This window comes from Anser anser (genome assembly GCF_964211835.1).
Source record: "Anser anser genome assembly, chromosome: 3".
Classification (NCBI taxonomy): domain Eukaryota; kingdom Metazoa; phylum Chordata; class Aves; order Anseriformes; family Anatidae; genus Anser; species Anser anser.
In genome coordinates, this window is record NC_139722.1 from 45,567,020 (window position 1) to 45,579,647 (window position 12,628).

The window sequence follows — 12,628 nt, forward strand, 5'->3', positions numbered from 1 at the left end:
CAAGGCAGTGGGATAAGAAAGCAAAAGGTCAGTAACAACAGAAGATATACTGGAAGTGAGCCTATGTAACAACATAGACGGTTGGAGTCAAGAAGAGCATTTTCCCTCGGATACTAACTTCAGAAAAATGAACCTTGGGAAGTGCAACAGTTTAATATATTTTGGAGAAAGGAATCTAGTGTGGTTAAAATTTACATATCATGTATTTCTGAGGTTTAAAATAAAAAACAACTTAAAAATGATGTTTAAAAAAATGTCACAACTCCTAAAAACACCGTGTTATTCCTCAAATAACAAGTCAAGTAACAAGTTAAGGTTTTTTTCTACCTCATACAATGTGAAGATAAGAACAGTAGGGTATGCATTGTCTGAAACTGGCTAACAATGAAATGTTTCAATTTATTATAAAAACGATATTGATGCGTATGGTATTCAGTTGTTTTCTTTGCTGATCTTGCGAGGTTCTCTGCAGGCTTCCTCAACAAGGTGCTACCCACTCCCCAGAACGCTTTGGGACTAGATGCCTTTCTTACAGGGCTGTAAAATGTTAAGAAGCCTTTTCAGCTCCATAGCTGAACTACTGCTGCTAATGCCTGTGATTCACTCCTGGAGACTGCCTGACAAGAGACAGCTATAATCATTTTGAGGGAATGATAATTTTTGATGACACAGTCTCAGAGAGAACAGTATTCCGGAAGACAAATGCTGGCAAAAGTACTCTACCTGTAACTGAGTATAGGGTCACATTCTCTGATAAAGCGTGTAATTTTAACATTTTTTTCCCTCTCTTTGTTTAAAGAGTCTTTGGTTTATTAAAAGGTAGAAATAAAACTCCGAAAGTGCAAATCAATCCAAGAGGCTCTAACATACTTGCAGGCAATATAAGAACATAGCAAATTTGAAGTATGACATGAAAACAAATATTCACCAGCTAATACCAAGCACAGAAGGACACTGAGAAAAATCCCTTCTCACTTAACATAGTCTTAAGAGGTAGCATACGACAGAGAAACCTCATAATGAAGACCTACATCGTTAGTAATCCTACAAAAAGAGTACACTGACTTAAAAAGCACCAGGAAACCTTTGGGACATTTTCTGATCTTAATTCTCCAGTCACCATAAAAAGTTTCTATAACAAAACCCCCAGAAAACTCAGTAGGGCAAGCCATTCATCATTACATCTTTCCTCAAGTTAAGCAAGAGGAGAGTTGTGCTATAAGACAAATGTTACAGCTTCAGTTGCATTTGGTAATTCAAAGTGAAGCCTACAAATGAGATATCTCATTAGTTTGAGCAGATGGATCAAAATTAAAGGCTGAATCACCAACTCTTAATTTCCCAGTAGCCAGAAAGAGCTTGAAGTTTTGCAGAGTATGACTGTTGAAAAATCAACATAAAAAGCTTCTCTCCATCTGTCAAAACACATGTCTGTGGAATGCAACTACCTCCTACCAGCCTTAGTCTTAAAAAATGAAGACACACGTACATCTATTAAAACACACGAACATATAACTTCAGTCAAGCATCACACTATAACCTATAATATGACAGTGGCACATCAGCATGACTTCCATAAGACTAAATTACTCCTTTTTAGCATGGTAGAATTCTTTCAAAATGAGTTAACAGAACAGTAGGTAAACAACTGTTGGGTTTAATTTATTAACTCATTCAAAATACTCCAGTAAAGAATCTTAAAAAAGACAGCATTGTGGAAGTTTGATGGCCACAGGAGAGCGTACATTAACTCACGGAACTTTAGAAAAGGGAATATATTTTGCTCTGATTCTGGTATTTCTTTCTTGCATAAAGACGAAATATGTGGCTTTTGGTTTTCTGGAGCACTGCTAATGAGATCAGTGCCTGTCATATATTACTGCCTCAAAAGTCAGAAAATTTCAAACATTTCATGAATTCCATTCAGACACAATACTGCTGTAGAAATTTTTATGAAGTACTTGGGGAGAGGATGTGAGCCTCATAAAATTCAACAAGGCCAAGTGCAAGGTCTGACATCTGGGCTGGGGCAATTCCAAGCACAAATACATGCTGGGGAGAGAATGGATTGAGAGCAGCCCTGAGGAGAAGGACCTGGGGACGTTGGTTGACGAGAAGTTCAACATGAGTTGAACTTCACTGTCCGCTTGCAGCCCAGAAAATGAACTGTATTCTGGCCTGCGTCAAAAGAAGCATGGCCAGTGGGGTCAGGGAGATGACTCTTCCCCTCTTCTCTGCTCTTGTAAGACCCCACCTGAAGCACTGTGTTCAGCTCTGGGGCCCCCATCACAAGGACATGGACCTGTCCAGAGGAGAGCCACGATGATGATCAAAGGGCTGGAGCACCCTTCTTGTGGTGACAGGCTGAGAGAATTGGGGTTGCTCATCTTGGAGAAGACTTTGGGGAGGCCATATAGACCATAAAGTAACAGCTGCATAACAGTGTCAGAATGAATGATGCGGCTGTTGCCCTTTCTGGAAACACTACCATTTTCACAGAATCACAGAATGGCCAAGGTTGGAAGGGACCTCTGAAGATCATCTAGTCCAACCCCCCTGCCAAGCAGGATCACCTAGAGCACATTGCATAAGATGGTATCCAAGTGGGGTTTGAATATCTCCAGAGAAGGAGACTCCACAGCCTCTCTGGGCAACCTGTTCCACTGCTCTGTCACCTTTGCAGTAAAGAAGTGCCCCTTCAAATTCAGCTGGAACCTCCCGTGCTTCAGTTTGTGCCCATTGTCTCTCATCCTCTCACTGGGCATGACTGAAAAGAGACTGGCTCCGTCCTCTTGACACCCTCCCCTCAGATATTTATACACTTTGATGAGGTCTCTCCTCAGTCTTCTCTTTTCCAGACTGTAATTTTCTGTGATTCTTGCTCTGACCCTGCACCCAGTGGTGGACTGGATTGCCCCTCTGTGAGTTTTCATCTTTCCTCCTCCCCAAATCTTGTGTAAGGACCTCCTCGCCACAGAGTTTTGCTTGCACTCTGGACTTAGGGAGGCCTTATAGCAGCCTTCCAGTACTTAAAGGGGGCCTACAGGAAAGCTGGGGAGGGACTCTTTTTCAGGGAGTGGAGTGACAGGACAAGTAATGGTTTTAAACTAAAACGGGTAAATTTAGATTAGATATAAGGAAGAAATTATTCACTCGGGGTAGTGAGACACTGGAACAGGTTGCCCAGAGAAGCTGTGGATGCCCCCTCCCTTAAAGTGTTGAAGCCAGGCTGGATGGAGCTTTGGACAACCTGAGCAAGTGGGAGGTGTGTCTGTCCATGTCAGGGGAGTTGGAACTGGATGGGCTTTAAGGTCCCTTCCAACCCAAACCATTCTATGATCCTATGATTTTTCTATTTAGAAACAGCCACAACTGTGTTATAAAGCAAACAAACTGTATACACACATAGCATGAAAATAAACACAAGTTTAAAGGAAAACTTAAAAAAAATTGAAAAAAAAAAAGCTATGAGCTACAGAGCAGGACGGTATCAGACTACAGTAAACCTGTACACAAGGCAATGGATTTCTAAAAACAAAAATCAGAAGAAGGTGATAACTCTAGAATATCAAATGCTATTCTCAAAATTATGAAAACACACTAAGGGAAAACCTTCCTAGTATAGAATTCATCCTCCACTATGGGGAAGGTATTTCAGTGCAGATATATCTGCCTTTTTTTTTTTTTTTTAAACATCTGCAGTTTGTATAATGATTAGACAGATCATTTATCAGAGCATACTCATTAAAAGTAAAATCCCTCACTTTTACTACCTGATTAAATATTACAAACTATAATTAATTGTATTATGCAATGAGCTGATATGCTTTGTTCTGCATTGTCAAAGACTGCATAGCAGTGTTTTGTATATCATCGTTTCAGGATATGAATGTCTGTTTCATAAGTATGAAGACAAACGTTTTCAATAATTTGAAAAAAGGAAATATAAAAAAATTAAGTTACATAAATGTATATTTAAGAGTTCTGTAACATATCTCAAATGCTGCTCCTTCTTGATATATACACCTGTGCTTGATACAATTGCTTTAAAATATCATTAAACTCATTACCATAACTTTTTGAAATGCCATACTGATTTATGTATTTTTTACTGAGTTCAGCTTGCATATACATTCATCATTTAGATAAATTCTTTCACTGAATGATCATCAAAGAACAATATTCATACTGAATTTCCACTGCCAGCAATCTATGTTATCTTTGTCACTTTAATCAGCATATTTACCACAGGCTAGTGATAGTCAACATATACCGTACCCAGAACAAACATTTTAAAGCAATGAAAGTGCTTAACATTTACAATCAATTGAATCAAATCAACCAAAGCATTCTGAAATCAAACAGACTTTTATAGAACAAGGGAAATGACACTTCTGCCTTGTCTGAAAATACACTGCTTATTTGGTTGTTGGCTTGGAACATAATTTTCAGAAACTGAGATCAGCAATTGTCTCAGCTAGTGAAACTGTAACATTATGGAGGCTAATGTTCTTCCTGTGACATCTTTCAGCGGCAGCACATGCCTTAAAACACTCGTTTATTCAACTGTGCAGGAACTAAAACCATTCTCAAGGAAAGCTATGCGAACTACAAAACATCATCTGCAAGAATTATACGAATTATTGCACTTGAGTCTTTTTTTTTTAAAGTATTATTATTAGATATATTTTTAGATATTTTTCCCCCTCAGTGTGAAGAAAAGAGAGGGGAAGAAAGGTGCAATAAATATTCTGGAACAGCATGCAACTTCCTGTTTGTATTCCAAGAAATGTTAGTTGTTTAGACATATTGAATTAAAGAATCTGCTACTTGTAGCTTCATCTATAGCAAGTGAAAATACACAAAATCATAACAAAAAGTGAAATACAAGCAACTAAAGCTACCTTAGTTTAAGAAATATGGTAAGATGTGAGCATAAGTGACAATGAGGAAATAACAAACTCAAGTTCCCTTCGTACTGCCAACAAATGTTGTTAAAAATCTTTACTCTGGCAAATATCAGCTTTCCATATGCAATCTTCATGACTGCATGAAAAGTTTTTTGAATATAGCACCATTAGCTGATATTAGCAAGAGAAGGTAAGTGGTGTTGAACCACAGGGAGCAGGAAGAGTTATTTGTTGCTGAAGAATTTTATTTTCTCCAAGTCATAAACCAACTGTTCAACTTTTAAAATAACATCATAATCTGAATTTTCTGTGAAACAGGGAAAATACACAGTTCTTAGCATTACTGTGTGTGAATTTCCCTTTGTTATACATAGATTACTTAGTTTTGTTCCTGTTCTGAACAGGTGCCATACCTGTCACAACTACTGCCTCTCACATTGCTATATTTGCAAAAAACTAACAAAAAGAAGACATCATGTGAGGGTGATCTAGGAGCACAACAATAACAGAATGATAAACTATTCATGCAAAGGTGTTAAGCCCATCATCTCAGTGGAGGGGAATGTCAGATTTGAAAATTCACTGCAGAAACCTCTACTGTAGAGCAAAATGACTACTTCCTTTAATAACAAAAGCAAGACACAAAACCAAGGACATTTCAAATGAGAGATGCTGAGCCCTTGTGCACCGTGTCTTGAACACTGCATGATTCTCACCCCTCATCTCCAACAGGATCTCTAGCTAGAATTGGCGAGATATGGGAAAGGGTGACAAAAATAACTAGATGCTTTTTTTTTTTTAAAATCATTAAATGTACCTAAGTCTAAGGCGTCTAAGTATCAATCTTTGTCATTTTAAACTCAAGACATAAATATTCATTAGTTATTTTAAGGGATATATGCTAGAAATTTTCACCTTTGGTACAAATGAACATTTCTTAGCCTCTTTAGATTTTCTTGCATGCTGATTCTATAAAGTGCTTTTGAGGTTAAAGAAGACCCTTGAAATGACATACCTCAAAAAAAAAAAATCTTTAAAACAACTTTATAATGATCAAAACCAATTTCTTTATGTTTGTTCTGAATGCAAACCAAACCAAAAAAATAAATACCTGGTGTCCAGCCATTATTTGCTTCAGCACATTTTCATAACATACTTCATCCATATGATTTAGCTGCTGCACCTGAAAAGTAAACATCATACCTTATATTAAAATCATTTCTATTTTTCCAAATATTTTCTACTACATGTCAAACAAGTAATAGTGATCCATTAAAAAGATTTTTATGCAATTAAATTTATAACATACTGATCCCCATTACTAACAATATTTTATTAATTCACAAATAGATCATGAAAATAAGTAGACAAAACACAAAAAAGGGCAGTGGATATAAGGTTTATTAAGTGACTGTTATTTTTTTTAATGACCAAAGAGAGGTAATCCAGTTCCGTTCTTTAATTTATCTGTTCCATATATAAGGAATCATACCTCTACTGGATAGTGATGAAGTAATCCATTTAATACATCACCTTACCAAACATCAAATAATTATTTTCATCTTGTATTATATTAATGTAGCATATACCCTGCAGATATACATATCCAAGCAGTTACTGATTCTCTGTTTTGTTGTCAGAAAAAAGAACTTTCTTCATAGTTGGGTCACATCTAAGAAACAGTGGGAGTACCATGTACAGGATTTCCAATGATGGATAAATCAAAATGCTTCAGAAAGGTTCCAAAATATAGTTCAGTTTAAAACCAAAAGTATTCTTCAATCTACTCCAAATATACTTCTTTCAATTTTTTTAATGCATCATAACATAAATGGCATGCATATACTTAAGGTTGTTGCAAATCAGAATAAATAAATGAAGTTCAAAATCAGAACAGATCAGAACTCCATCCTTCATATTTGCATTAAGGAGAGGAAAGAAGAAAAACATAGCTGTTGTGTGTTTTTTTGACACAAATATTTTATAAGAAAAAATATATAACAACTAGAAAATGGAAATTTAGCACGTCTTGGTGTTATCTAGAATATCTTAAAGTTGTAAAACATAGCTTTAATTGCTTTAATGGGAAGGAGAACATTCATATTTGCCATCAACAAGAATAATAGTAAAAATGTGAGAAAGATGGCCATGTGTGCAAGAGACAAATATCCAATCTAATTGCTCTGAAAATGAGAGGTTAGCACTTCATTTAATTATTTTTCAAATATTTATTTGAAAATTATTAAGAAGTGTAAATAGGCAATGCATAAACACACATATGGACATATATATATACACACATGTACAAACAATTTTACATTTTCTTTACATTCATACATAGAGAGGAAAACTAACATGTATAAAGAAAAATAACAACTCTATATAGCCAGAATATTTATCTTCCATTAAAAGAGAAAACAACTTTTAAAATCAAATTAAACTGAGTAGATGATCCATATATATGACATTAATAGATCTTCAAACGAAGAAGCCAAATTTTACTCTTGGTTCCATATGCTGTCAATTTCAACTATTTCCTAGCTACTGTCTATGCCTAATAAGTACACCAAAAGTTATACAACATGTGCTGCACATATCTAACTCAGCAAGAGCGAGACAGCATCATTATAAATCTCAATTAAGAACACAACTAAAATATGCATGAACGCACATCACAAATAGCCATAATGTTATACATATTCTAGAGAAGAATATAGAGCAATCCCATTTATTCCACACATTTTTGGACAATTGCTATGTAACACTGAAATGCCATGTCACTAAAATTAATTTTAGCTGAGCTTTCACAGACATCCTAAATCATTTCCTGAAGAAGAGATACTTAGGTACTAGCATAAGTATCTTTAGCAGAACCACAGGGAGAAATGCTAGCACCTAAAGCAAGCACTCCCCTCCACTGAGCTTTGCAAGGCTGATTGGGCCTCTTCCAGATCCCTGCACTACCATAGAGAAGCAGTCTAGATGCCAGCAGCAGCTCAGAGAGATTTGGAAGCTTTTGCCTCAGCTTGAGTGAAGCAGGTGCCCTATTATACTACCAGGCTGCTACCAGTCTTTTTAGTAGAATCCAGATCTAAAAAGGATAAATACGCCTAACTTCAGCACCAATTGTTCATAGTGGGATGGGAAACATTTTGGAAATGTATCAAATTCCCCTATGCTAAAAGCCTGAGAAAAAACGCTGTGTCCATCTGAAATAGCTAAATGGCTATGGTTTAGAGGATGCTGCTACTGATTGTTGAAGAAGGCTTGCCTGCAGTTTGCATATGAATTGGCAAATCATTCATCTGCTCCAAATTTTTGGAGTTTTTTTTGGACAAAAAAATTTAGAAAGCTATGGCAAAGCATCTACTTCAAGGAACTAACAACTTTCTGTCTCCTTGCTCCTCATCAGTGGGGATACAGACATAGTATTGATTGCATCTGTTGATGTTCTACAAGAATTTTTGATTCTGTGGGTTCTTGCACTACTTTCCTTTCAGATAGACCAGAAGGATACTGATATCAGTAATAACTTGGCAGGTTTAGTATTAATATTATCCTGAAAAGAATCCTTTGTAAAAGAGGTTTAATACTTCTACTTTTCGTTTGCTACACCATATATTAACCTCATTGCAAAATGTATTTTACTCTATGAAATCTAGAATGGCCTTCTTCTGAGAAGTAAAAAGATAAACTCCTGGCTCATGGCATTACTAAAACAGTCTTCTTTGTCTGCTGTGTATTCACATTTCAGAATAACTACTACCTCCTAATAATAATATTTATGATTATTTCCTAATAATAATATTTATTATTGTGTTTGTCTTGTTTTCTTTTAAGAAAACTTTTTTTTTTTAAAATCATGTTAAATGTCATAAGAGAATCTGTGTAGTACTCTGATTTTTAAATCAGGGATGCATTTTAAAGTGAATATGATTAAATGGAGTCTTTCCTTTTTTCTTACCAGACTACAGTAGAAATAAACAAAATAGACCAATCTACTATTAGGAAAAGATTAAAAAAAAGCAACAGCAAATAATAGTGAAGGCACTTAGTACCATTAATGAAGGTTAAAATATGCAAATTGTGGTAAGTAACATATGGTAAACTAGTCTTGCGTGTATACACATGAAATGGCTCCCTATGGTTGTAAGCTAAAGTTTCTTTCCTGAACTATTTAAATAACCTAGGGGAAAAAAAAAAAGAAAAAAAGAAAAATAGAAAAATAGAAAAATAACAAAATACTATCATTAAGCTATGCAATTAACTTTTGATCAAAAATGTCTTGATTTCTATTAAATTGAAATCAGAGCAGAATAAGATTTCCTAAAAAGCTGAGCTATAAAATATTATACATCTCTAAGTTACTTGTGCTTTAATTATTGGCTACTGAGATGCATAGGAAATCTTTGCAAAAGCAGTTTATGGAAATGTGTTTGTATTAACGCCTGTATTTAAAGAAGGATTATAATTTGAAGTGTCAAGTGGCACGGCACTTCATTGACCTATGATTTTAATAAGAGTAATATACCTACATGGCCTCAATGCTTCCCCAAATGAACAAGAGCACAAAGAATAAAGAAGCTAATTTGGGGACTATTATAATGTGTTTTCTATCAAACATGCACATGTGACAGGCAATGGCTTAGGACACTAAGGTTTTCATCAATAACTTATAACCCACTAGTGTTATATTAATGCATATCTCATATCTAGATTTCATAAATGAGTATTTTTCTTATAACATTCCAGTGATTATTCCATAGGCATCCTTACTGGCAAAGTTTCTAGCCAAATGGAAAACTGAAATGAGTAAGGCAGAATAATCAGGTCCTACAGTGATTGCAGTTGAGGGTGATGATTTTTCCCCAATAAATCAAAACTTATTAGTAAACTGGAGGCATCGCAAAACTAGACACCATTGTATCCAGCCACAATAAGGCCTATTTACAGGGACTGCAAACTGAGGAAACAGGATTCTTTAAGCATTTCTCACTGTATCTTTATACAGAATATGCTTCATAAAACAGCTGTAGCATAAAACAAACAAACAAAACAGTACCCCCTACACACACATAGGTGAAGCATGATTAAAACAAATAGCAATCCTTTCTTTGCTTTTCCTGATTCTTTACCTTATTAGTCGTCTTAATTCCTATAAAGGTTTGTCCCAGTGGTACAGGTCGGAAACGGCCATCGAAGTAGAATAGTCCAATGTAGGGATTGACATGCAGAAATGTAGCAACATCAAGATAATTGGGTAATGTAGCTGAAAGACCCAAAATCCTAATCATACTTTGCGTAGACTCAACCTATAAAAAAAACAACAAACAAACAAACAAACAAAAAAACCAGAAAACCTGTAAATAATCCAAGTGTGTTATAATAGAAGACATCAAGCACAGTAAGAGTTTTAAAACATCCCTTATGCAATAATAACATGAAAGAAGCATTTAATATATAAAAAAGGTGAACAATAGATATGAGCTAGTGATTATCCTGTATTGAAGGAACCAGAGCACTCTACAATTCCATTGAATCTTGCTTATTCATCTCTTTTACCCTGCAAAAAGTTAGTATTCATTAACTGACATGGAGGAACAAGAACAGTAACACTGGCTTGTTAAGAAGGAATTGTACAATTTACAGGCAAAACTAGGACAGATAATTTGGCATCATTTCTTTCTTAGTTGAATTCACACACTTCTGAAATAAAAAACAACGTAATTTGTGTCATTTCTCAATCTTGGCTATTGTTTAGATATTTCCACAACTCTCTTAGGCAATCTATTCCAGCTCATCACTATCTGCATTTCTGCAGTATGTATCAGTACTTCTGCAGAACTGAAGATACCAAGAACACCAACAGACATTTTTTCTAGCATTCTTTTTTTTTCTTTTTGTTTGTATTACAAACCTTCCCATTTTATAACAGAAATGGTTATTTTATACATATACTCTGTTTCACATAAAAGCTTGCATATTGCATATATTTCCAGATAATTTTCAAAAAGAATGAAAGCAACTAAAACATTTGAATGGGGAAAGAATGCAGGAATTTTCCCATATCTTGCTGGAATATTAAGAGCTGTGTAGGCTGGCTCACAGCTTACTTACTAGTGCAATTATTTAGACATACAGAAATTTTCATCAAAAGACTTTTTTTTTATTTTTTTTACAGAGTACAACTGAAGCCACAAACACGGTTCTCAACTTGTCACAAATGCATAAATGGCTCATCTTATGAGTAAGGTTCCTATCTTCTACCCAGCAAAGTTCTGTTCAAAACCCTATGAAACTTAGATACAGGTTTTGAATGACTAAGATATGCAAGTTAAAGTGAAAGGAAGTCCCATGTTGCAATTAAAACAGAAGAACAAGAAGTTTTCAAAAAAGATTATTAAAAAGTATATGGTCAACGTTCTTAAGGCAGATAAAATAAATGATACCATAATACAGACCTAGGGAATAGTAAGTCCCTATCCCTCCAACTCTACAGATAACAAGCAAAGCAAACCACTGCGTTGCTGATAATGGACATATCACACTAAAAATCTGGAAGTTAGACAGTTGACGCAACCAACTAAACACCACAGAAAACCTGCTGACTGACGAACACTTCTTCACTTACACAAAAGAGCAGCTTTGCAGAGGAAAGTTCATGTACAATAAAGTCTTAAATGTAAACTCAAATTCTGAGAGGATGGACTCACAAGAGATTTCATTTTCAAAAGTCTTACATCTGCAGCCAGCATTCGAGAAAGCAGATAAGCAAGTTCATTAACAAAGAAGAATTACTAGAATATAATTTGTTAGATATATTTTTATAGCTTGATTTCCTGATGACCTAAGGGTCATCCTCAATCATACAGTTTTGGAGCACGGGGCTTTTGTTTTTTTTGGTTTTCTGTATGCTCCATCATGGTCTCCCCACGGGCTACAGGTGTGTCTCTATGATCTTGGGTATCACAGGTTTGCTTCTCATACTTTTTTTCCTCACACCTCACTGCTAGGAGCTGTTTTTCTTTTTTTTTTTTTTTTAACCCCAAAGTGCCGCCATTTTGTCTGTATGGCCTAGCCACGCCCTGTGGTGGCACCATTGGAGATGGCTGGAACTGGCACAGGGCAGCCTTCGCCTCTTGCCACAGAAAAGCCCTGCAGCCCCAACCCCTGGCAGTGTCTGGACACAGACACCTCATACAAATGTCTAATTTTCTTAATGCCTATGCAGTTTTTTGAACCTGAATCTGTAAATACAGTAACCACTGATATATTTAATTATCCCATACTTTGTTCACTATCACCTGATAATCAAGTACCTCAATCTGAAAGTGTAACTAAAATCCAATCTACAAAACATCATTTGATTTTGCTAAATTTAATATATTTCAAATCTTCGAAGAGCCAGAAAAATGTGCTCAGTTCCATTGGAAGGTAGGAAATTATTTCCAGTATTTAAACAATTAACAAGAACTCTGCATAATAACCATGGACTTATGAATTTTTACATCAATTAACTGTTCAGAGTTTTCTTTCAAAACATAACATCTGAAGAACAGTTACAGTTTACTGAGACTTTTCACTTTCAAAAACCTTGTAAATAGAAACTGCTCAACTTTACTGATCTGGCAGCTGGCCCTGTGGTCAGGGAACTGGTGAGAATCATAGTCTCAGGTTGGAAGGGACCTTAAAGATCACCTAACTCCAGCTCCCCATCA

At 35.6% G+C, this 12,628-nt stretch overlaps 1 protein-coding gene across 5 annotated transcripts in view; it reads right to left on the reverse strand.

The window, feature by feature from the left end:
• Positions 1 to 12,628, reverse strand: part of ASCC3 (activating signal cointegrator 1 complex subunit 3) — a 282,651-nt gene that overhangs the window by 154,118 nt on the left and 115,905 nt on the right. For all 5 annotated transcript variants that reach the window (XM_083831844.1, XM_083831841.1, XM_083831842.1 and 2 more), the window contains exons 12-13: positions 10,046 to 10,222; positions 6,022 to 6,093 (exon numbers count right to left, since the gene is read on the reverse strand). In XM_083831844.1, the coding sequence (XP_083687970.1) occupies positions 6,022 to 6,093; positions 10,046 to 10,222 (249 nt within the window). The remainder of the gene's footprint in view (positions 1 to 6,021; positions 6,094 to 10,045; positions 10,223 to 12,628) is intronic.